The sequence below is a fragment of the Entelurus aequoreus genome, linkage group LG27 (assembly GCF_033978785.1).
Source record: "Entelurus aequoreus isolate RoL-2023_Sb linkage group LG27, RoL_Eaeq_v1.1, whole genome shotgun sequence".
Lineage (NCBI taxonomy): Eukaryota > Metazoa > Chordata > Actinopteri > Syngnathiformes > Syngnathidae > Entelurus > Entelurus aequoreus.
In genome coordinates this window covers 24,736,277-24,763,763 of record NC_084757.1, presented here as the reverse complement: position 1 = coordinate 24,763,763, position 27,487 = coordinate 24,736,277, and the positions used below count along the sequence as shown (strand labels likewise).

Sequence of the window (27,487 nt, the reverse complement as noted above, 5' to 3'; positions counted from 1 at the left end):
GAAACAATTAATGTATGTAAATAAACATTTACAACATCTTTGTATGTAAACATTTCATTTCACAGTGTAAAGGTATGTATTTGCGGCTTTAGTCTGGTGCTGCTAATGTACAAAAAAATATTTTTTCTTTAAAAATGTAGTGGGTGCGGTTTATACTGTATATGTTAATCGTTTGTGCATTTCACACAGCTACCTGAATACTGCTATGTGCCTACATGGGCTCTGTTACTACCTCCAAGCCTGGAAAACCCCTGTGTCAACACCCCATTCCGGGAATCCCGAAACGACGGTTGTGTGAAAGCCCATACTCACTCAGTCTACCATGCTATGTTGAAAACAGTTGTGGGGACTTTTCTGTGCCGTTCACACAGAAAACCCCTGCAAAAGAGACTGATTTTATGGCCAGTGCAACATGAGGCGAGTAAACTCACTGACACACAGTGGGGTCCATAAACAGACTGACGGGGGTGCGAATGAGTAACAATTCACACACAGAAAAACAAGGCTGCCAACAGAGGGCTCAAAAGCTAGATTGAAATGCTGACACATCAACATGTGAAGACAAAAACAGAAGCGCCGGGGCCAGATCCAAACACCACGAATGCAACATGACGGCCAAGTCCTTAAACACACACGCACACTATGCAGCCACAGCTTGGACTACACACATGCTTTTAAAGTCCAAAAGGGGGGTTAGAAAAAGGTCAAAGGGTGAAACCAAGCCACAACTATCCATCCATCCATCTTCTACCGCTTCTCCCTCTCGGGGTCACGGGGGATGCTGGAGCCTATCCCAGCTACAATTGGATGGAAGGCGGTGTACACCATGGACAAGTCGCCACCTCATACTATCCATCCATTTTCTACCGCTTGTCCCTTACGGGGTCGCTGGAGCTGATCCCAGGTGCACACTAGTCTGCACCAATAAACATATAGATTGGACAACGTCCCAAGGAGGCCTGTGTGTTTGTTGGGGGGGGGGAAGGGGGGAGGCTCCCCACTTGTCTCCCCTTCTGCAGCTGCAATGAGTCATGCATGCACAGTCCCAAAACAATGGCTGGGGAGGTCCGGCCAGGCCCGGCCCGGCCCAGCTCGGCATGCATGTTGTCAAACAAGTTTGCATCCACTGCAAATCACTGCATTTCTTTAAAAAAAAAAATAATGAATGTCCGTTTTATCAACTGAGACTGAGCAGACGTAAACAAATGGCCTAGTGGTTGTTACCTCAACAGAAAGTAGAATCTATGTATGGATACAAGGGTGTAATCTGCCCCTTTTAAACTATAAGAGCCCCCTACCCCTTTGGAAGTTGTCCTCTTCGTCTCTGTCGGTCTTATTGTTTAGTTGTTTACTTAGTATGTCATAGTCAGCTCCACATCATACATGTACTCCATTGAACAGTCTTGTGCTCAATGACAATATTATTATTTCTCAAAAAAGAAAATACAAATTGAATTAATGAAATAAAATCAAACATATCTCAAAAGGGTAATGGGAAGAAGTATACACTTTTTGAATCCCCCCCTTTTTCTTTACATAGTTACTTTAACTAATATCCAGTTTTCTCTGAACCACATTTTGTCAAATTCATCTGGATCCACATAAGTCAATAACTTTTACATGAAAAAGTTGCACACCCATCATTAATATAAGGAGGAGGGAAGCAAATAGAGCAAGTTTGTGAAAAGGAACAACATAGAAAAGCTATCACAACATTACAACCAGCCCCTCCCCCTCTTTATCCCCTACTTTCCCAAGCTTACAATCGCCCCCTTCCTCCTCATCCTTTCTCTCAAAGCTGCAGACAAAACTTATTTAGTTGTTCTTTTTTTTTACCATTTTAGTTTTCCAGGCGAACTTCATAGTGAGTCCTTCTCTCATGGTCCGGGGCCAGCATCAGAGTTGGCGTAAAGTCCCTCGACAAAATAGCGAAGATGGCGCCTTTAAAAAAAAAAAAAGCAACCACTTGATCTGCTTTATCGTCTTATTGTAAGATGTTTGTCTCCTTCTGCACCGGTGCACTAGTCAACACTAGATACTGCCGCTCTCCTTCTCCAGCTGTCAGTAAAGTCCAAGGCTCTTCTAGTGAATGAGCAAACTCCTCCTCCTCGCACTCCAAACATCAAGGCGAGAAACTCCTCCTCCTTCCTCCCTCCTGCGCCATCTTTGTGCCCCCTCACTTCAACCGAAGAGAGTCCCCGCTCTCTTCAAACCTTTTTTTTTTTTTTTGATTGATTGAAACTTTTATTAGTAGATTGCACAGTTCAGTACATATTCCGTACAATTGACCACTAAATGGTAACACCCGAATACGTTTTTCAACTTGTTAAGTCTAACCATTAAAAAGAGTTGTTGCAAAAACTGACAATGGTAACTAATGGTAGTATATAAAAAGCATATGTACTTTTTTTTTTAAGTGAAAATTGTAACGCGGGCTTGAGGACTTCCGGAGAGGTGCAGCAATTTGAGAGAAAAAAATAAGAAAAGCATATAAGGCAGGGGTGTCAAAACTTGTTTTCATTGAGGGCCACATCGCAGTTATGGTTGCCCTCAGAGGGCCAATTTTAAAGGCCTACTGAAACCTACTACTACCGACCACGCAGTCTGATAGTTTATATATCAATGATGAAATCTTAACATTGCAACACATGCCAATACGGCCGGGTTAACTTATAAAGTGACTTTTAAAACTTCCCGGGAAATATCCGGCTGAAACGTCGCGGTATGATGACGTATGCGCGTGACGAAGTCAGAGTAACGGAAGTTATGGTACCCGTAGAATCCTATACAAAAAGCTCTGTTTTCATTTCATAATTCCACAGTATTTTGGACATTTTTTGCAATTTGTTTAATGAACAATGAAGGCTGCAAAGAAGACAGTTGTAGGTGGGATCGGTGTATTAGCAGCGGACTACAGCAACACAACCAGGAGGACTTTGTTGGAGCGCTAGCCGCGCTAGCCGCGCTAGCCGCGCTAGCCGCCGACCTCACCTTGACTTCCTACGTCTCCGGGCCGCCAAACGCATCGGGTGAAGTCCTTCGTCCTTCTGCCGATCGCTGGAACGCAGGTGAGCACGGGTGTTGATGAGTAGATGAGGGCTGGCTGGCGTAGGTGGAGAGCTAATGTTTTTAGCATAGCTCTGTGAGGTCCCGTTGCTAAGATGCTAAGTTAGCTTCAATGGCGTCGTTAGCACAGCATTGTTAACCTTCGCCAGCCTGGAAAGAATTAACCGTGTATTTACATGTCCACGGTTTAATAGTATTGTTGATTTTCTATCTATCCTTCCTTCTATCCTTTATTTTTTTTGTTTCTATATGCAGTTAAAGCACGATGCTATCACGTTAGCTCGTAGCTAAAGCATTTCGCCGATGTATTGTCGTGGAGATAAAAGGCACTGAATGTCCATTTTGCGTTCTCGACTCTCATTTTCAAGAGGATATAGTATCCGAGGTGGTTTAAAATACAAATCCGTGATCCACAATAAAAAAAGGACAGTGTGGAATCCAATGAGCCAGCTTGTACCTAAGTTACGGTCAGAGCGAAAAAAGATACAACCATCACTGTCTCTCAAGTCCTTTACTGTAGGGTTCCTCATCTACGAATCTTTCATCCTCGCTCAAATTAATGGGGTAATCATCACTTTCTCGGTCCGAATCTCTCTCGCTCCATTGTAAACAATGGGGAATTGTGAGGAATACTAGCTCCTGTGACGTCACGCTACTTCCGGTACAGGCAAGGCTTTTTTTTATCAGCGAGCAAAAGTTGCGAACTTTATCGTCGATTTTCTCTATTAAATCCTTTCAGCAAAAATATGGCAATATCGCGAAATGATCAAGTATGACACATAGAATGGATCTGCTATTCCCGTTTAAATAAAAAAAAATCATTTCAGTAGGCCTTTAACAATGAGTAATATATGAATATACATCAGTGACGTGCAGTTAGGGGAGGCAGGTGAGGCGGGGCCTCACGTGCCATCATGGAAAGAACAAAAATTTAAAAACAAAAAATGTTTTATTAAATTGTTATATGTATCCAGTGATTATACTATAAAGTTATTTTCCATTTAACTTCACCAGTTTTAGATTATTTTTATTCAAAATCGCTGAATTTTCACATTTGCCGTTCAAATACTGAGAAGAGACTTGCGGTGAGTCACCAGCCAGTTGAGCCTCACCATGGATTGCGCAATGACTCGGCTAACTGCTGGCCTGCTGTGCAGTAAGACCGTATTGCTATATGAATTATATCATACATTTCCATAGTTTAGTTAGCTGAGGTATATAATATACAGTGTATTTTTTCAACAACTGTATGTGTGTAACGTATTTCTTGTGCTGAGCAATCATAAAACGGCTGCGAAGACGCACTGGGTGAGGCTCGCAGTAATCCCGCCTCCTGGTGGTAGAGGGCGCTAGTGATCCCAGGGATCATTCTTGCGACTACTCGGTTGCAGAATAAGTGACAACAAGCAGCAACAGTTAGCGATCGTTTATTTTTTCCTCTCGCCTGGACTTTTAACATGGAGGATTACATATCTAAAATAAAACAGTTTTCTAAACTGGACTTTCAATCGAAGCAGGAGGTAATAATTAAAGGAAGATCTCCATCGAGACAGAGAGACTTTTAAAACTGAAGAAAGGTAAGGAAGACTTCTATAAACAAGTTATCGATGCTTTTGTTCAGAAGGAGCGGCGCATGGACTTCATTTATAAGTAAAAGTAGGACCATAATAACGTTTTTTTTAATTAAATGTGCTTTTTTGTGTGCTACAGTTTGTATGTGTAAAGCTAAAGTTAAGTTAAAGTACCAATGATTGTCACACACACGAGGTGTGGTGAAATTTGTCCTCTGCATTTGACCCATCCCCTTGATCACCCCCTGGGAGGTGAGGGGAGCAGTGGGCAGCAGCGGCGCCGCGCCCGGGAATCATTTTTAGTGATTTAACCCCCAATTCCAACCCTTGATGCTGAGTGCCAAGCAGGGAAGAATGCTGGTAGGAGCTTTTAAACATAACCCGTTAACTGCTGCCAATCAAATGGTGAATAAGATACTCTTTAGGGTTCATATGTTTGTAAATCTGACTGTGATGAAGTCAGTGCCTCACCAGCCATGAACCTCACCGCACATCACTGGAATATACATGTATATATATATAATACATTAACAATAATTTTTTTTACATAAGCTGCAGAAAAAAATATTTCAATTTTACTTTAAAAACTGGCAGCTCAGTAAAAGCAGTGTTTTTTTTTTTACAGCATATAAAACATTTTAATAAATGGAATGGAAAAACAATACTACTGTTTTTAGCGGTAAAATTCAAGCAACAGAGCTGCCAGTTTTTTGTTTTGTTTTTTAATGTTTTAGTGTCTTCCTGTATATGGAAAAAAACAGTACCAAAGTTGATTTTACGGTAAAAAATTCAGTCGGCGGAATTTAACCGTAAAATCTATTGTCAATTATAGTCTACAATTTAAAGGATAATTTGTTTTGAAATCATAAGTCAAGCAGATATTTAAGTACAGTATTTATCTTTATTTTACCAAAAAATATTTTTGGAATACATGATCATATAATATTTTGATTTTGATAATATCCATCCATCCATTTTCTACCGCTTATTCCCTTTGGGGTTGCGGGGGGCGCTGGAGCCTATCTCAGCTACAATCGGGCGGAAGGCAGGTTTACACCCTGGACAAGTCGCCACCTCATCGCAGGGCCAACACAGATAGACAGACAACATTCACACTCACATTCACACACTAGGGCCAATTTTTACTGTTACCAATCAACCTATCCCCAGGTGCATGTCTTTGGAGGTGGGAGGAAGCCGGACTACCCGGAGGGAACCCACGCATATTGAATTTTAAAAAGATATGCAATTGCATGCAGTACAAGATTTTTAATGTCAAAAGAGAAACAACAAATATATTTACTGAGAAAAGATTAAGCATATTATTTCCAGGCTTTCGCGGGCCACATACAATAATGTGGCGGGCCATGTTTGGCCCCCGGGCCTTGAGTTTGGCCCCAGTGATATAAGGCTTCAAGAGGCACGGGATTTCGCAATGCATTGTGGGGGCTCGGTAGCAATTGTTGTCAACAACTTTTTTGTTTACATGGCTGTACTCAACCAGCGCTATTAAAGTTAAAAGTTAAAGTACCAATGATTGTGACACACACACACACTAGGTGTGGCGAAATTATTCTCTGCATTTGACCCATCACCCTTGTTCCACCCCCTGGGAGGTGAGGAGAGCAGTGAGAAGCAGCGGTGGCCGTGCCCGGGAATCATTTTTGGTGATTTAACCCCCAATTCCAACCCTTGATGCTGAGTGCCAAGCAGGGAGATAATGGGTCCCATTTTTATAGTCTTTGAACTCACAACCTACCGATCTCAGGGCGGACACTCTAACCACTAGTGCAACCATAGCCATAACCATACATACTGTACATGCATACATATCAGTGGCGGGCCGTGCGTTTCCCACCTAGGCCTTCAGTGATGTCCGACTTCAATGATTACCTCTCAAAATACCATAATTTATGTCACCACATGGCCATTGCTGGAGAAATACTATACCGGAACACACTTACGCCCTACTGCGCATTGAATCACCTCAACAGTGTACAAAACGGGTTATTTTCTGGCGCATTTAAAAATCAATAAACCCGCATCAGCAATTAAAACATATCTTATGTGGTACTGTCAAAATTTAAATAGCAAAAAAACATTTTAAACGTGAAAAAATAAAGAAATAAAATATCTGAACTCACAATCTGTAGAAACCATTCGAGCTTCCAGGGTTGGCTGACATCGTGTCACAAGATGTAGTTTCTCTTTAAATATCCTTCTTGAAAATGGCCTTGCAAATATATGTGTTGTATTGTCCAATCATAAAAGATGCAGACGAGGCATGTTGGCTGAGTTCTTAAAGTTTACTCCACAAGGTGCTTATCACAAACATCCCGCTGCTGGCTAAACGTGGTTACTGCGCATGCGCTGCACTACTGTGGCATGCTGGGTAATGGTGTTCTTGAGTTACCTAGCTCATAACATCACTATATATATCTGCCTTAGGCCATCTAGAAGGCCTTACTGACAACAACTCGTGATCTGATTGGCTATCGCAACTGTCTATCACCTGTATGTCCCCGTTCACTTACAGTGCATAGACGCCAGCATTGTTGACTCTGAAGGCTTCAAGCAGATTTCGTACAGCATGGCAACATAAGCAAGCTGGATTCTGATTGGATAAAAACTCTATAACCTAAAAACAACAGCGCTGGAAGGAGCATAATATGACATGAAGAGAATATGAAGTAAATAAAAAATGTGTTTTATCTTTAATTATGATCATGATTTCTGCACCCCCGCCTTCCGCCCGAATGCAGCTGAGATAGGCTCTAGCACCCCCGCGACCCCGAATGGGACAAGCGGTAGAAAATGGATGGATGGATGGATTTCTGGTTATGTTCGGCCAGCAGAGAAGGCCTTGCTGGCCCTGACGGCACACGACTGACCAGCGGTATTGTAACCATAGTCATAACATACATACATTGCATTGCCAAAAGTATTTAGCCACTCATCCAAATGATTAGACTCAGGTGTCCTAATCACTTGGCCCGGCCACAGGTGTATAAAATCAAGCACTTAGGCATGGAGACTGTTTCTACAAACATTTGTTGAAAGAATGGGCCGTATATTGTAGCTTCCCGGAAGAGTTAGTGCTACAAGGGGTTCTGGGTATTTGTTCTGTTGTGTTTATGTTGTGTTACGGTGCGGATGTTCTCCCGAAATGTGTTTGTCATTCTTGTTTGGTGTGGGTTCACAGTGTGGCGCATATTTGTAACAGTGTTAAAGTTGTTTATACCGTCACCCTCAGTGTGACCTGTATGGCTGTTGACCAAGTATGCCTTGAATTCACTTGTGTGTGTGAAAAGCTGTAGATATTATGTTACTGGGCCGGCATGCAAAGGCAGTGCCTTTAAGGTTTATTGGCGCTCTGTACTTCTCACTACGTCCGTGTACACAGCGGCGTTTTAAAAAGTCATACATTTTACTTTTTGAAAGCGATACCGATCATTTTGAAACCGATACCGATAATTTCCGATATTACATTTTAAAGCATTTATCGGCCGATAATATCTGACATCTCTAGCCAGGCCTTCTCGACAAACATCAGTGTGGGATCTCACCAATGCGCTTTTGGAAGAATGGTCGAAAATTCCTATAAACACACTCTGCAACCTTGTGGACAGCCTTCCCAGAAGAGTTGAAGCTGTAATAGCTGCAAAAGGTGGATCGACATTATATTGAACCCTATTGATAAGGAATTACATGGCACTTCAAGTTTATAGGTAAGTCAAGGCAGGTGGCCAAATACTTTTGGCAATATAGTGTAAACATATGTGTGTATTAGGGGTGTAACGATTAATCGATACATCGATATATTGATTTATATTCCTAAATTTCAAGTATATTGATATGTGCTCAGCAAGTTTGCCTTTCAAAAGATAGGTTTCGATCCAATATGGTTTTAAAAGTGAATCGATCGATTTTAATCAATACCAGAAAATGAAAACCACTGGATTGAAGAACGGTAGACTTTATATGAAGTTAAGCACTTTTAATAATAACAGTGTTAAACGTTAAGTCTATTTTGCTGTCTGTCAAAACAAAAATGACGGATATATATACGGTGGTCGAGAAATGTCATAACAAACGCAAACGCCACCAGACAATAGTGTGATATCTGTGACATGTGTGTGTATGTGCCTTTAAGAGATGGTGCTGTTGTGTGTGACGTGTACGGATTCGCGCGAGAGTTTGGGTGTCTGTGTGTAGACTAGAGTGTCTAAACAGGAGTTGTGGCAAACAGCAGCTCTTAAATACATGTGTGTTTTGACTCCCTGAGATTGTTACTGCTTGTTTAAAAAAAAAACGTCAGAGTGTATCTCCGACTGTGTCTTTCTTTCTGTACTGCCAGGAATGAAAATATCATAACTTGCAGCTACAGTTGCAAAAGCCACAACAAATAGAAATTTGACAACACACTGATAAAGCCACAACACAACATGAAACCACAAAAGTGGAAGTGACAGCGGTGCATGTTACCGCGAAGCATCGACTCCTGGAACACAAGAAGTCATTTGATGAGAAAGAAAGAAATAAAAGAGATGGATAAAGGGGGATATGAAAATTCGGAAGTGAGGGGCCAAAGCCATCAACAGGGATGGGGGAAAATACATGCTTCTGCACACCTGTGAAGTGTGTGAAGTGAATTATATTTATATATAGCGCTTTCCTCTAGTGACTCAAAGCGATTTTACATAGTGAAACCCAATATCTAAGTTACATTTAAATCAGTGTGGGTGGCACACGGAGCAGGTGGGTAAAGTGTCTTGCCCAAGGACACAATGGAAGTGACTAGGATGGCGGAAGCGGGGGTCGAACCTGGAACCCTCAACTTGCTGGCACGGCCACTCTACCAACCGAGCTATACCGCCCCTGGGACGCTGTCCTTCAATGGCGATGCCAGGGCGGAGACCAGATACTGTATGGCTGGGTCGGGAAACTAGCAGGTAAATCTACTCTTAAAATGTTGGTTACTGTACTTTTATTGAAAATTGCTTAAATGTTTAAATTGCACGCTTAAAATGTTTCCTCTTGATAATTCAACCTTAAGTATTTCTTTATCTAAATTAGATGTGAATGCATTGGCCATTAGTTGTTGTTTACTTGCTTGTCTGTATCCGTAATTCATCCATACATAATTCCCTTAGGAAACTTCACCTGCAGTGTCCAGTATGCACTATTCATTTCACATTAATTTTGCTAAAAAGTTACTAAAATCACTTTCAACTTATTGTATTGTTTCGTATTCGTATTGTATATGTAAAAATAACATCGTCCCTGAATCGAATCGGCAACCAGGAATATTGAATAGAATCGGAACGTTGTCAAAACTAATCATTACACTCCTAAGATATATATATACCCCTAAGATATACTGTATATACCTACATACAGATAACACACACACACACACACACACACACGCACGCACGCACGCACGCACGCACGCACACACACACACACACACACACACACACACACACACACACACACACACACACACACACACACACACACACACACACACACACACACACACACACACACACACACACACACACACACACACACATACATACACACTTATATACAGTACAGGCCAAACGTTTGGACACACTTTCTCATTCAATGGGTTTTCTTTATTTTCATGACTATTTACATTGTAGATTGTCACTGAAGGCATCAAAACTATGAATGAACACATGTGGAGTTATGTACTTAACAAAAAAAGGTGAAATAACTGAAAACATGTTTTATATTCTAATTTCTTCAAAATAGCCACCCTTTGCTCTGATTACTGCTTTGCACACTTTTGGCATTCTCTCGATGAGCTTCAAGAGGTAGTCACCTGAAATGGTTTTCACTTCAAAGGTGTGCTTGAAGCTTGACATTCATAGTTTTGATGCCTTCAGTGACAATCTACAATGTAAATAGTCATGAAAATAAAGAAAACACATTGAAATGAGAAGGTGTGTCCAAACTTTTGGCCTGTACTGTATATATATATATATATATATATATATATATATATATATATATATATATATATATATATATATATATATATATATATATATATATATATATATATATATACTGTATATATATAGTTACATATATAGTTACAGTCTACAATGTAAATAGTCATGAAAATAAAGAAAACGCATTGAAATGAGAAGGTGTGTCCAAACTTTTGGCCTGTACTGTATATATATATATATAGTTTCTTTAGATGTCTGCCTTTGGCCTTCGAGCAGATTCTTTTAGCCCAATGCGGCCCCCAAGTCAAAAAGTTTAGACTCCCCTGATATAGAGCTTTGAACTGTACTGATTTTACTCTTCACCCAAAGCTACCAACATATGTTGCTATAATTTCTCATTAAGTTACTTTTCCTTGCTTTAATATTGAACTAAATGGTGTTTTGTGTTTGATCTAGGTCACTACTAATAGTTGCTGAGAATAGTTGCAATATTACACGACCGTAACTCTGTATCAGTCAACAAAAATGTGTAATTTACTGTATATTTCCAGGCAAATTTCCCAACAATACTTGATCAAGATGTAACATGTTCTTGTAGTCATGCCTGAGAATGATCAGCAAGTCTTGTGAGTGAAGCAGCTGTGGCCTGTAAGGCGTTGTGTGTTAGACAATACAAGGAAGGCGGTACATGGCGTCATCAGTGTTGTGTATTGTCAGTGCGTAGAGAATGGAGAATGGTCCGAGTGTGTGAGAAAGAAAGACGCTGTGCTCCTGCTGCGACATACAGTCAACACAGCCCACTGATGTGAATAAACGGGAAGATATGAATTAAACACTGGTCTTGTGGTGGCTTGTTCATTGGGGACAAAAGTTGTATTGTGGACAAATTGTGTTTGTACGCGAGTACTGGTTTGTAAATTCATTCATTGATGACTCGGGTTAAGTACTTGACATAATCCATAAAACAAATGAAACAATGAAAGCATGATTGTTGTAGTTTACGACTTTTTAAAACGTTCACATTTAGTAATAAATAACATTATCATTCTTGATATTGAATTCTGTGTTCATTTATAATTTGCTATTTATTTTTTACCCTGTCAAGCAGTTTCTTAGCATTACACTCTCGAGGGCCGGCAAAAAATATCTGTTTGATGTGGTCCGTATGGGCCACACTTAGTTGTAATACACTTTTCCACCACTTGTGGCAGTAGTGACAATAGCAAACCAACAGAAGAAGTCTGGTGGTAAAGTCATAGAGAAGTTTCTTGAGTGCAAAAATGATGACCGATGTGGTGAAACTGTATTTTCATTTCCACTTAAATTTTGTTGACAGTTTATTTAAGAGATATATATATATCAATCAATCAATGTTTATTTATATAGCCCTAAATCACAAGTGTCTCAAAGGGCTGATATATATCCATCCATCCATTTTCTACCGCTTGTCCCTTTCCTGGTCACGGGGGGTTCTGGAGCCTATCTCAGCTGATATATATTGTTATTAATTACTATTAATTAAGTTATGTTCATCCACTTAGCACTGTTAACCTAGGTTAAATATAATTTTTGAACATGATTAGAATCAAGAGTAAGCTTATTAACTTAGTGTTAATATTTGAGAGGGCCCCACAGGCCCTTCTGTAGTGGAAAGGTTGGGCCCAGAGGCCCGAAAGGTTAAAAACCCCTGCTGTAAAGAGTTTTTGAAAAGCGCTCTACGAATAGTTTGTACTATTATTATTAATATTATTACCTCATTGTCAAAAAATGAGTAATAAAAAATTAAACTTCCTTGACAGAAGTAACAAGCAAAAAAACAATAAAAAGATGATTTAATTAGAAAATTCTGAAAAGCCAAAGCTGAACCAAAATGCTAACAGTTAACATGTTAGCCAGATAGCACCAAGTAGCAAAATATATGACTCTTGGCTGTATACCTTAAAAATTAGTTTAAAAAAAAGCTAGTATACAAACATGGTAATGTTAACATGCTAAAAGTAAACGCGTGCACTAACAAAATACTTGACTTTGAAGCATATACTTGCAACACTGGCTAAAAGCTAGCATGGTCACTGTTAACATGCTAACATGCTACAGTTAGCACGTGTTAGATAAAATATTTGACACAAAGATATACACCTGCAAAAACCAACATGCGAGCAGTTAACATGCATGAAGTAACAAAATATTTGACTTTCAAGTATGTGTGACCTTGCTTTGTGCACTGGTGCACAGTCATTTTGGAAGAGGAAGGGGCCCGCTCCAAACTGTTCCCACAAGGTTTGGGAGCATGGAATTGTCCAAAATGTTTTGGTATCCTGGAGTATTCAAAGTTCCTTTCACTGGAATTAAGGGGCCAAGCCCAACTCCTGGAGCAGGCTTTCTTCGACCAACATCAGTGTGGGACCTCACCAATGCTCTTTTGGAGGAATGGTCGAAAATTCCTATAAACACACTCCGCAACCTTGTGGACAGCCTTACCAGAAGAGTTAAAGCTGTAATAGCTGCAAAAGGTGGACTGATATCATATTGAACTATGGGTTAGGAATGGGATGGCACTTCAAGTTCATATGTGAGTCAAGGCAGGTGGCCAAATACTTTTGGCAATATAGTGTATATACATACCGGTATATGTATATATATATATGTATTTATTTATTTTTTTACTTGGCCCGATCTGGCCCGCAGGCCGTAGTTTGAGGACTCCTGGTATAAACAAACAATGTCAGTGACATCATAAGTTTCTTGGTAGAGGACCAAAACAAACATGACTTGTTGGAGGAGCCATTGCTGTTCCAGAGTCATCAAAGTGGTCAGGAACCACACAGAAAACATTGAAGATTTTCATCCACTTCTGTGGGAGAGATGCTGCTTTTTATGCGTGTGTGCCTGACTGACACACCCATTAGGAACCCCCCACGTCACACTTAGCGTCACTGAGCCATCATACACACATACGAGGTCGTCACGTATGAAGGTGAGGGCACGTCACTGTGACATGGCGGCGTTCAGGTCTCACATCTAGCCCTGACTCAATTTCCCAGGCCCAGCCGCCCCGCTGTCCAATGAGGGCCTCAAGAGTTCTGGGAAGCCCACGGGGGCAGTGGGAAGGTAACGACCTCGCACGACCCCGAGCTCTGCCCCGAGGGGAACGGAGTGTCGCTCTCACAGCGGGAGTGATGTCATATCGCAGAGCAAACGAGGCGACGGGGCGAACGTGATGGACGAGCTGACGCGGGTAACATCTTTCAATTTGACTTGTGTGAGATGTTCTGTCATTACAGGCAACAAAACACGTGCATGGGGGTTATTTGTTTTTGTTGGTCTTTTGTATTTTTAACAGCAATATAATGCTAGGTTAAATAAATAATGATAAATGGGCTGTACCTGTATAGCGCTTTTCTACCTTCAAGGTACTCAAAGCGCTTTGACAGTATTTCCACATTCACCCATTCACACACACATTCACACACTGATGGCGGGAGCTGCCATGCAAGGCGCTAACCAGCAGCCATCAGAGGCAAAGGGTTTTTTGCTGTCTTTGGTTATTGACTTTCTGTTTCATGAACTAGAACTAGGGTTGTCAAACAATGAAAATATTTATTTGCAATTAATTGCAGTTTGTTCAAATTTAATCGCGATTAATCACGGATAGATAACCTTTTTAAAGTATTTTTTAAGTGTACTCAAGACCAGGGGTTCCCAAACTACGGCCCGCGGGCCGAATACGGCCCACCAGCGTCCAAAATCCGGCCCGCGGGAAGTCCCATCCATCCATCCATTCATTTTCTACCGCTTGTCCCGTTCGGGACAAGTGGCCAGCTCATCACAGGGCCAACACAGATAGACAGACAACACTCACACACTCACATTCACACACTAGGGACCATTTAGTGTTGCCAATCAACCTATACCCAGGTGCATGTCTTTGTCCCAAGTAAAAAATAAAAAAAAAGTTTAATTTTTTAAAATTATTATTTTTTAAAGTCTGTCCTTTCTAATTAATTTTCTACCGCTCGTTACTCTCGGTGTCTCCTAGCCGCTCAGGCAAATCATATTGTCCAAAAATGCATTTTCCCATCGATAATGTGACATAATCGGCAAAGTGTGCGCTCTTTCAGTCAATTAGTACGCAAGGAATATATTTATTTATATATATATATGTATGTGTAAATATATATATATATATATATATATATATATATATATATATATATATATATATATATATATATATATATATATATATATATATATATATATATTTACACATACATATATATATACTCATACATATATATATATATATATATATATACTGTTCAAAAGTTTGGGGTCACATTGAAATGTCCTTATTTTTGAAGGAAAAGCACTGTACTTTTCAATGAAGATAACTTTAAACTAGTCTTAACTTTAAAGAAATACATTCTATACATTGCTAATGTGGTAAATGACTATTCTAGCTGCAAATGTCTAGTTTTTGGTGCAATATCTACATAGGTGTATAGAGGCCCATTTCTAGCAACTATCACTCCAGTGTTCTAATGGTACAATGTGTTTGCTCATTGGCTCAGAAGGCTAATTGAAGATTAGAAAACCCTTGTGCAATCATGTTCACACATCTGAAAACAGTTTAGCTCGTTATAGAAGCTACAAAACTGACCTTCCTTTGAGCAGATTGAGTTTCTGGAGCATCACATTTGTGGGGTCAATTAAACGCTCAAAATGGCCAGAAAAAGAGAACTTTCATCTGAAACTCGACAGTCTATTCTTGTTCTTAGAAATGAAGGCTATTCCACAAAATTGTTTGGGTGACCCCAAACTTTTGAACGGTAGTGTACACACATATATATATATATATATATATATATATATATATATATATATATATATATATATATATATATATATATATATATATATATATATATATATATATATATATATATAGGGGATGGGTCGAATGCAGAGGACAAATTTCACCACACCTAGTGTGTGTGTGACAATCATTGGTACTTTAACTTTAACTTAACTTAACTTTAATATATATATATATATATATATATATATATATATATATATATATATATATATATATATATATATATATATATATATATATATATATATATATATATATATATATATATATATATATATATATATATATATATACAGCCCGGCCCCCGGCCAAATTGTTTTAACCCAATGTGGCCCCCCAGTCAAAAAGTTTGGGGACCCCTGCCCTAGACAGATCATTTCCAGGATTTTATTACCATGACAGGACAATTACTGTGTTTTAATGAAATGTTTTATAAACATTATGCTTTTTTAAACAGCTGTAGTGTGTTGGTGTCTTGCCAGAATTTGTATTCCTGCTGTAGGAGCACTTGCATTCGGGGGGTCTACATTGATTGATTGATTGAAACTTTTATTAGGGGCGGCGTGGCGAAGTTGGTAGAGTGGCTGGGCCAGCAATCGGAGGGTTGCTGGTTACTGGGGTTCAATCCCCACCTTCTACCATCCTAGTCACGTTCGTTGTGTCCTTGGGCAAGACACTTCACCCTTGCTCCTGATGGCTGCTGGTTAGCGCCTTGCATGGCAGCTCCCGCCATCAGTGTGTGAATGTGTGTGTGAATGGGTGAATGTGGAAATACTGTCAAAGCGCTTTGAGTACCTTGAAGGTAGAAAAGCGCTATACAAGTACAACCCATTTATCATTATTTATTTAGATTGCACAGTACATATCCCGTACAATTGACCACTAAATGGTAACACCCGAATAAGTTTTTCAGTTTGTTTAAGTCGGGGTCCACGTTAATCAATTCATGGTAACATCATGTTTGGATACCAGTTTCATGCATTAATAACACAAAATGTGGATTGTTACAATCATCGTTTGATTGTCAAAGATGTTTGGTATTGAAATCCGTGATATTTCTACCTGAGTAAATGCATCTGATATTCTGTACATTTCATGTTGCAGAAGATAATCGTATTCATATATCTGCATGACAATGTCTTAGCTTTCTCTATTAATTATTAAAATATACTATTCAGCCTGCTAAACCTTCTGTAATTGCAGAATGTCAATCATAACAGGTTATAAAACAATATACACTTTATTTCAATCTGCCACAAAATATTTATCTAGGTAGAAATATCACAAATTACATTACAAAACAACTTTGACAAAGCATGATCCTAATGTAAGAGGATTTTTCAGTTTGGATTTGACGCTTAGTTTAGCGCTAGTGTGTGATTGGTATGAGATGAGGTGCCTTGACATGTTTTGATGACGTAAAAGTTTTCAAAAGGGAGTCTAGACTTCCTGCTTACCGCCTTTCTTTTCTGCTGAGCTTTTATCTCATCTTAGTAAGGCAGTTAGTAACATTGAATGTTATCGATGCACTCAACTGTAACCCAAACACGGAAGTAAAGTTCCACCTCTGTGCGAGCGGCAAAGCGCGCTAGTAGGCAGTTGCTACAGTGATGTAGTCTCACAGCAGTTCAAGATAAAAATGGTCTTGTCTTGTCGGGAGAACGACTTGCCATGACTTTGAATTTGAGGTTTCCATAATGTACCCCTTTTCTTTGTGCGTTTATGCTCGCTATTTTCGAGCTTGTGGCTCAACAGTAACTGAACACCATTACATTTCCTCAAGCTATGGAACGGGCTGAGGGTCACACAGGAGTCAGGACGTTAATCACGTGTTAAAAAAAAAAAAAAAGTTCTTGTAGTTAACGGTTTACTACAAGATGAAAAAACATCTGAGTTTTTGTAGACTGGTGATTTTTATTTTTGTTTTATGAAATATTAAATAGAAATCAAACCATTTTTTAAATCTAAAATAATGCTATTCGATAACAGTAGAAGAGAAAGTCAAACACAAATACAATTATACAGAGTAAATATTGAAAAAGTAAAAAACAACAACAATCTTTTGGGTGTAATAATAGATGATGAAATGAGTTGGAAATATCATATAAAAATATACAACATAAGGTGGCAAGAGATACATCAATAATGAAAAAAGGTAAATATGTACTGGACATAAAATCACTCCATATTATTCGCTCGCTCGCTTGTGTTACTTGAGTTAATGTGCAAAAATAAGGGAAAACAACTACAAAAGTGCACTTCATTCGTTACAAAAAAGGTCAGTTAGAATAATACATAATGTTGGATTTAGAGAACATACAAACCCTTCATTTATTGAATCAAAAATATTGAAATTCAATGATTTGGTGCATTTGCAAACAGCTAAAATTATGTACAAAGCAAACTATAAACTGTTACCCAAGAATATAAACAATTCTTCTCAACTAAATAAGACAAATATAACCTTCGGGGAAATTTTAATTTGACACATTTGTATGCACGCACAACACTTAAGACCATTAGCTTATCAAAATATGGAATTACATTATGGAATAAGTAAAAAAAACAAAAAACTAATATGATTTAGTTAAAGAAACTGTTCAAACTTAAAGTCTTTACAAAGTACAAAGAAAAATAATCCTGTTTAACATTTAAACTTCATTGAAAAATACGACACAGTATTTTTTATTCATCTCATTATGTTAATTTCAACTTACACAACTGTTTATTTACAACGCTATTATTATTATTTATGGAGTTAAATTGTGTACAAATTGAGAACAGGAAGTGAATCAAATGTGTTCGTAATTGCTATGAAATGGAAAAGAGTTAAGATTAATTAGGCTCTGCTTCTTCCTACTCCTTTTCGGACCTGTTGTAATGAGAAACTGGACATACAGTCGTGGTCAAAAGTTTACATCCACTTGTAAAGAACATAATGTCATGGCTGTCTTGAGTTTCCAATAATTTCTACAACTCTTATTTTTTAGTGATAGAGTGATTGGAGCACATATTTGTTGGTCACAAAAACATTCATGAAGTTTGGTTCTTTTATGAATTTATTATGAGTCTACTGAAAATGTGACCAAATCTGCTTGGTCAAAAGTATACAAACAGCAATGTTAATATTTGGTTACATGACCCTTGGCAAGTTTCACTGCAATAAGGCGCTTTTGGTAGCCATCCACAAGCTTCTGGCAAGCTTCTTGACAAAATTGGTGCAGTTCAGCTAAATTTGTTGGTTTTCTGACATGGACTTGTTTCTTCAGCATTGTCCACACGTTTAAGTCAGGACTTTGGGAAGGCCTTTCTAAAACCTTAATTCTAGCCTGACTTAGCCATTCCTTTACCACTTTTGACGTGTGTTTGGGGTCATTGTCCTGTTGGAACACCCAACTGCACCCAAGATCGAATGATGATTTTAGGTTGTCCTGAAGAATTTGGAGGTAATCCTCCTTTGTCATTGTCCCATTTACTCTCTGTAAAACACCAGTTCCATTGGCAGCAAAACAGGCCCAGAGCATAATACTACCACCACCATGATTGACGGTAGGAATTGGTGTTCCTGGGATTAAAGGCCTCACCTTTTCTCCTCCAAACATATTGCTGGGTATTGTGGCCAAACAGCTCAATTTTTGTTTCATCTGACTACAGAACTTTCCTCCAGAAGGTCTTATCTTTGTCCATGTGATGTCAGATGAAACAAAAATTGAGCTGTTTGGCCACCATACCCAGCAATATGTTTGGAGGAGAAAAGGAGAGGCCAAACAGAAGCTTGCCAGAAGCTTGTGGATGGCTACCAAAAGCGCCTTACTGCAGTGAAACTTGCCAAGGGACATGTAACCAAATATTAACAATGCTGTATGTATACTTTTGACCCAGCAGATTTGGTCACATTTTCAGTAGACCCATAATAAATTCATAAAAGAACCAAACTTCATGAATGTTTTTTGTGACCAACAAGTATGTGCTCCAATCACTCTATCACCAAAAAATAAGAGTTGTAGAAATTGTTGGAAACTCAAGACAGCCATGACATTATATTATTTACAAGTGTATGTCAACTTTTGACCAGGACTGCATCATATGCATGTTCAAATGAAACTTTAACCGTATTCATTGTTTTTCGGCACGAAAAAGAACACTTTGTTTTTAAATTGTACTTTTTGTATCTCAAAGTTAAATTCAAATCAACTTTTTTTTTACTATTTGGCTTGGTCTGACCTTTTGGAACAAATTACTAACAAAACCTGAGGTACCACTATATATACAGTAGAGATTTGTAAGAAATCCTACTTAAATTGTCAAGAATATGTTAATCTAAAAGCAAGGTTTACCTTTCCTAGTGAAGACTAATGGACTGAGTTGATGTGTTTTCTAACACTGTCAGTCCCTGCCATTAATTATTTCTGTGACGGCTCTTGTCTACAACAGGATCATGGCGCTACAAGTACTGACACAAATGGGACAAAACAGGCGGAGCGTCGCTCACAATGTTATTGCACCACATGATGGAGGGGAAAAAAAAAAAAGATACATTCCAGGAAATCTCCCGCTTCCTGCCTCCAGCTCCCCCATGACTCCAACCAGGCTGCTGCTGTCCTCATACCTGGCCGCTCTGGCCTCGGCTTCTGCAACAGGGCCATAAAAACCGACCAGGACCGGGAGAGAGAATGATAAAGTTGCAAGCGTGGACTTTTGGGCAGCGCCTGTGTACATCCCAGATAAGACACTTGTATATCAGAGAAACTGTAGGAGACCAGAACATGAAAGAGGGCATTATCTGCACTTTGTGACTGAGAGAGTGAGAGGAAAAGAGTTCACAGGACAGTCAAAACCTGAGAAGATCCACACGGCATCATGACAAGCGTGATGTAACCAAGCCAGCTTGCACAGACTTCCAGAGAAAAATGAGTAAATGAAGCCGCCCACGTATGCTACGTAGACGAGTCCTGCTTTGCCTTTTAACAGGAAACACATTCGCCGTATCAGAATAGTTGTGTCATGTCAGGGGGGGAAAAAAACGTTCCCGCTGCCAAACGGTCTGTTCTTGTTTTCGCTTTTCTCAGATTACCAGAGCAGAACATTTGTGGGCTGACTGATTCATGCAGGAGGTTACAGTACGATCTATTCTCCGTTCAAAAGCTAGTTTATGCCCACCCCCCAATATTATCCAACTGGCGTACTAGCATTTTTTTAGGTGCAAATATCACATTTTTATTTTGTTAATTTAGGTAAACCGGATGTATAGCGTACCGCTTTTGTTTTGAAGCCGGAAAAGTGTGTGATTGGTTTGAGAAAGTGTCTTAACATGTTTTGATGTCAGATCGACTGTTTGCTATAAAAAAGTATCCTTTCAACTTCCTGTCTTTCATTTCTGTTAAGATTTTATGTCATCTTACTTGCTAAATCAGTCACACTAACATAAATGTTATGTTATCACTGCACCTTAACTGTAATCTAAACAGGGACAGGACGCACCACCCACCTCTGAACGATGCACGCAGCAGGCGTATGCTGCAGTTCCCACCTCCAAAGTCATGCACCTGGGGATAGGTTGATTGGCAAGACTAAATTGGCCCTAGTGTGTGAATGTTGTCTGTCTATCTGTGTTTGCCCTGCGATGAGCTGGTGACTTGTCCAGGGTGTACCCCGCCTTCCGCTCGAATGTAGCTGAGATAGGCTCCAGCACCCCCCGCCACCCCGAGAGCGACAAGTGGTAGAAAACAGATGGATGATTTATTTTTTTGAGAAAATAAAAATATCGATCTAATAACTCTGGTATTGATCACATACTAATAATACCCTTTGTATCAACACCACCAATTTATGGATCAATCTACCCTCCCTAACTGCGACAATGCTGACATGTCAACAGTTGTTGTTGTATTATCCTCTCTCTAGACTCTTATTAATCTACATATTTATTTTCTGTTACTAGATTCTTACTTTCTGTTGCAACATAGTTAATTACACTTCTTAAACTTTACTTACCTCTTATTTCTTCTGTTGGTTAAAGCTAGCTTAGAAGTTAGCGTAGTTACTAGCAATGCCTGCTCTTGGCTTGCTCTCGGTTTGTAACGTGTTGAATATGTATAATTCAGTTCAGTTCAGTTTCAGTTTATTTCGAACATGCGTGCAATACAATGTAATGCATAACATATTTCAAGTTCATACCATAGCAACTTTTTTCCCATTTCTTTGTTGTCTGTAACAGAACAGTGAACAAATAAATAATGAATAAATAATATACAGAAAGAGTGGAAAAACAAGTTGTCTCTATATTGAAGCGATTATCATATATATCTGATTTATGACACCAGCAGACTTCTAAAGTTTGCAAATAAATAGATATGATCAAAATAGTATCAATCCCACAGAGATTCCTGAGCCATTTTGAGATATAATGTGTAAGCCACTAACGCGATCGCGTGACGTCGCGCTCGGAATGAAAGATCCCTTCCCCATCAACAACAATGCTAATCAAGCAGACTTTGTGGGAGCCAACAACGATTACTTTGGGAAAAATTATTATCAGGACCTTATAGTTTTGAGCCCGAATGATACATAAGATACTAAAACATTCTGTTTTTTTGTGCAGTGTTCCTACAATGTGACATCGCCTACTACTGGCCTGCCATGCACATTGCAGGGTTTTTAGTTGTTTTTGTAGGTCTTTTACTCCTTATTTGTGTAAATGTGTTCTTTCCGAGATTTCTCCCTCAGGCGGGAGTTTTTCTTACAGTACGTCACGAGGGGTTCCTGTCAGGTCTCCTTAATGTTAAAAGGAGTAAACATGTTCCATATGAGATAACTTTGGCGTGGTTTGCTGCTATACGTCGGCTGAAATAAGCTGTTCATCGAGGCGGATCCAGTGGTGACCACCATGCAAACACAGATGAATAATAACAAGGACTCGGACAGCTGCATTTCCCTTGCCCTAGATCTGGTCAAGTGGAGCCTTTGTTCAAACCACATTAAAGCGTTGTCTCGCTTCTTATGTCACTTCTCTGCTGCTCTCCCATCTATTGTCCTCTCTCCCCTTTCTCTGGCTTTTTTTCTTGCTTTTTTTCTTCAAAAAAACTGACATCATTTCCAGTAAAAAGCCAGAGTTTAGAGGCCTAGACCCCCCTTCCTTCACATCCCACATTCGTATGCCGCTGAGCCAGCTGGGAGGAAAGTTTTCTGGAGTTTCATAACCGCTGAATATGACAAATCACTTTAATGCACGGTGATGTTTATACCAGTTCAGCCTTCTTTTTGGGGTCAGGGCTAAAACTGGGATAATCCAAATCATGGTTGTACTTTCAGGTGTATTCAGCCAGAGAGGTCCTCTAATTTACACACACACACACACACACACACACACACACACACACACACACACACACACACACACACACACACACACACACACACACACACACACACACACACATATACACACACTAGGGTTGTACGGTTTACCGGTATTAGTATAGTACCGCGATACTAATGGATAATTTTCGGTACTATACCACCTCTGAAAAGTACCAGTCCCCCTCCCCCCGTCGTCGTTACGTCTGGTTTACGAGCAGACGAGCATGTTTGGCAGCGCCCAATCACGGAGTACTTACAAGCAGACACAGTGTGTAGACAGAAAAGGGAGAACGGACGCATTTTGGCTTAAAAACTAACGATAAAGGTGAAGTTATAACACTGAAACGCTCTCAGGAAGAGGAGCTTTAAGACAGTGGTCCCCAACCTTTTTGTATCTGGGGACCGGTCAACGCTTGAAAATTTGTCCCACGGACCGGGGTGGGGGTTATTTATTCATTTTTTCATAAAGAAATACAATCATGTGTGCTTACAGACTGTATCCCTGCAGACTGTATTGATCTATATTGACATATAATGTATATATTGTGTTTTTTATGTTGATTTAATAAAACATAAATAAATAAAAAAATAATAATAATTTTTTTTTAAATTTCTTGTGCGGCCCGGTACCAATCGGTGGTTGGGGACCACTGCTTTAAGACATGGCTAGCTAGCTAGCAGCTAAAGTCTAGCCGCTGTCGGCAGTGTTTTAGCTACTTCTAAATCACTAATCCTCGCCTCCATGGTGACAAATAAAGTATGTTTCTTACAAGTATCATCCCTGCAGGACGAGGAATAGCTAAACATGCTTCACTACACACCATAGCTCACCGGCGTCAAATTGTAAACAAACGCCATTGGTGGATCTACACCTGACATCCACTGTAATGATACCAAGTACAGGAGCAATCCAACTATGATTGCGTCAATATTTTTTGGCATCACAACAACTTTTTTCGTTTTAAAAAAATGTATATTATGTTTATAAACTCAGGGAATACGTCCCTGGACACATGAGGACTTTGAATATGACCAATGTATAATCCTGTAACGACTTGGTATTGGATTGATACCTAAATTTGTGGTATCATCCAAAACTAATGTAAAGTATCAAACAACAGAAGAATTAGTGATTATTACATTTGAACAGAAGTGTAGATAGAACATGTTAAAACAGAAAGTAAGCTGATATTAACAGTTAATGAACAAGTAGATTAATAATTCATTTTCTACCACTTGTTCTTAATAATGTTGACAAAATAATAGAATGGAAATGACACAATATGTTACTGCATATGTCAGCAGACTAAATTAGGAGCCTTTGTCTGTTTACTTACTACTAAAAGACAAGTTGTCTAGTATGTTCACTATTTTATTTAAGGACAAACTTGCAATAAGAAACATATGTTTGATGTACCCTAAGATTTTTTTGTTAAAATAAAGCCAATAATGCAATTTTTTTGTGGTCCCCTTTATTTAGAAAAGTATCGAAAAGTATCGAAATAATTTTAGTACCGGCATCGGTACCAAAATATTGGTATCGGGACAATGCTAAATACACACAAACCCCCTTTTGGGGCCTCTAGTCATGACACACACCCCCTTCTTTTCACAATCTAAGCCTTGCTAAGCCTTGAATGAGTCAGTCTGGACATGCTCGCTGGTCTGTCTGACCTGCTGCTAATGAGACTGTAGGCCATCTGTTGCCCGACAGACACATGCAACCACCAAGTTGTCACACGTCACACAAAAACAACAACAACAACACACTGGAGGAGACCAGTGTGCGCACTGCAAAGTGGCACCTACCGTATTTGTGCGCACACTGACGCTAACTGTGAGGAAGAAGCGTCACAGTCGCCACGCTACTAACTACGCCGTGTGCTACGCTGTGCGGAAATGAAACTGACAAAGTGACGCACACATGATCACACACAAAAATGGCAAACGCATGAGGGGTGGATGACTCACACTATTACTCGGACAACTAACAACACCCAAAAGTGAAATCTCCAAAGTGGGTGGCGTGGCAGCAACTTGAGGGTTCCAGGTTTGATTTTTGAAATATTGAGTGACAGTTTCGGCGTACTGCGATGAGGTGGCAACTTGTCCAGGGTGTACCCCGTCTTCCGCCCGAATGCAGCTGAGATAGGCTCCAGCACCCCCCGCGACCCCAAAAGGGACAAGCGGTAGAACATGGATGGATGGATAGTTTTGGCGTATTATTTTTTAATCATCCTTGTATATACAGTATATGTACACACACACACACACACACATATATATATATATATATACACACACACACATATATATATACACGTTAGGGTTGTATGGTATACCGGTAAAGTACCGCGATACTGATGAATCATAAACGGTTCTATACCGCCTCTAAAAAATTCAGCCCCCCACCCCCCTTTTTTTTTTAAACGGGCATGACGGCTAGTGTCGTGACATTGCTGGTTTTACGAGCAGAAGAGCATGTTCTGCAACGCACAATCACGGAGTACTTACAGGCAGACACAGTGTGTAGACAGAAAAGGGAGAATGGATGCATTTTGGCATAAAAACTAACGATAAAGTGAAGTTATAACACTGAAACGCCGGTCTACAAGAGGTGCTTTAAAACATGGCTAGCTAACTAGCGGCTAACGTCCATCTGCAGTCGGCAGTGTTTTAGCTACTTCCGAATCACTAATCCTCGCTTCCATGCCGACAAATAAAGTACGTTTCACACAAGTATCATCCCTGCAGGACGAGGAATAGCTAAACATGCTTCACTACACACTGTAGGAGGATACAATAGCTCACTGGCATCGCCGCTAACAAGCTGGCGCTTCACTATGTAAACAAACGCCATGGGTGGATCTAGACCTGACATCCCTTGTAATGTTACCAAGTACAAGAGCGTATCTAGTCGATAATACTATGATTACAGCGATATTTTTTAGCATCACAAAATCTTTTTCGTTTTTTTTTTATTTATATTGTTTATAAACTCAGGAAATACGTCCCTGGACACATGAGGACTTAAATTATGACCAATGTTTGATCCTGTAACTACTTGGTATCGAATCAACCAGCATTGCAATGCAAGCTTTATCCTTGTCATGTGTCCTGACTCCTGGCTAATACCAGCAGGGCTGAACACATGCACACACACACGCATGACACACACATCTAATTGCAAAACCACAAAAACAAAAATCAAAGGCGCGCTGCTGCACATATTTCCTGCTGCGTTCTCCTAGGCTGGAACACACCCACCACCATATGGTAGCATGATGACTTTCTGCCCGGGATGCTGCTGCTGGAATGGACGCTCGGGTTACAGGGACAATACCCGCGCTTATTGACTTTTCACACCGGTCCTATTGTGTGACCTAATTAGGCACCACAGTCACAACAACATGGAGCTCTGCAAAGCAGAGCCTCAGGCGGCCAGACAAATTGACACATCCGGGAGGTCATCGGAGTGTGTAAACAGCATCTTAAGTGGTTGATTCAATAAAAGAGGCCTGGCTTTTGGAGAAAAAAGAGAGGCCTGGTTCTTTCGTGAGAGACACTTAACTGGATATAAGTGCCTCCCATTTTCTCCACTTGATTTATTAATGACAATCTTCTCATAAAGAAGCAAGCCATCTCCTAAGTTAGTGTTTTTGTACTGTCCTCATATAGTAAGCACACTATGGGCTTACAATAGGAGTAAAAATCTGTCTCTTAAAGCAGGGTTCTTAACCTTTTTGACCTAGGGGCCCAACGTTTCCACTACAGAGGGGCCCCCGGGCCCACTCAAATATTAACACTGAATTTAATCGCATTCAATGATTATATCTAACCTACTTACACTTGACAAATGATATGAAACCATGTGTTAATCACAAAGATTATTATTTATTTAACACATAAACCTTAGGCTAAGGTCAGGCTGATTAGAAAAATAAGTACTAACCAAAAGGGGTCATGTCATGATTTTGTTTTCTACATTTAAAACACTACATTGTGTACATCACATGTAATGGTGGTTCTTTGGTCAAAATGTTGCATAGATTACGTTTTGCAGTCCGTTTTTGAACCGCTTTTTCACTGCCTCTTGAGTAGGGCTGCAACAACTAATCGATTATAAAAATAGTTGGCGATTAATTTAGTCATCAATTCGTTGGATCTATGCTATGCGCATGCGCAGAGGCAATTTTTAATTTTTTTTATAAACCTTTATTTATAAACTGCAACATGTACAAACAGCTGATAAACAATAATCAAAATAAGTATGGTGCCAGTATGCAGTTTTTTTTTCAATAAAATACTGGAAAGGATAGAAATGTAGTTTGTCTCTTTTATCCGATTATTAATCGAAGCAATAATCGACAGATTAATCGATTATCAAATTAATCGTTAGTTACAGCCCTACTGTTGAGGATGCGCTGTTTTGTGGGCGGTCATATTTACGTGCCTCCACTTTGACTGCGTCCTCTCCTCGCCCACTGTGTTGTAGTTTTTAGTGCTTCCATAGCGAGTCCACCGACAGATCTAAGTGAGAGTGTTACTGTTTCGAGCCCAGCCTGGTCAAGCTCATGTCGAGGTTAACTGGTCCTGATAACTTGTGCATTGTGTGTGTAAGT

General features: G+C 39.6%; 1 protein-coding gene across 2 annotated transcripts in view; it reads right to left on the bottom strand.

The window, feature by feature from the left end:
* rgl1 (ral guanine nucleotide dissociation stimulator-like 1) overlaps window positions 1-27,487 on the bottom strand; it is a 98,690-nt gene that overhangs the window by 30,873 nt on the left and 40,330 nt on the right. Inside the window, exon 1 of one of the 2 annotated variants that reach the window (XM_062039520.1) lies at window positions 1,837-2,153. The exons of the other annotated variant lie outside the window; for it this stretch is intronic. Within the exon in view, the coding sequence (XP_061895504.1) occupies window positions 1,837-1,881 (45 nt within the window). The 5' untranslated portion in view covers window positions 1,882-2,153. Of the gene's footprint in view, window positions 1-1,836; window positions 2,154-27,487 lie in introns of those variants that run through there. 2 annotated transcript variants of the gene reach the window in all.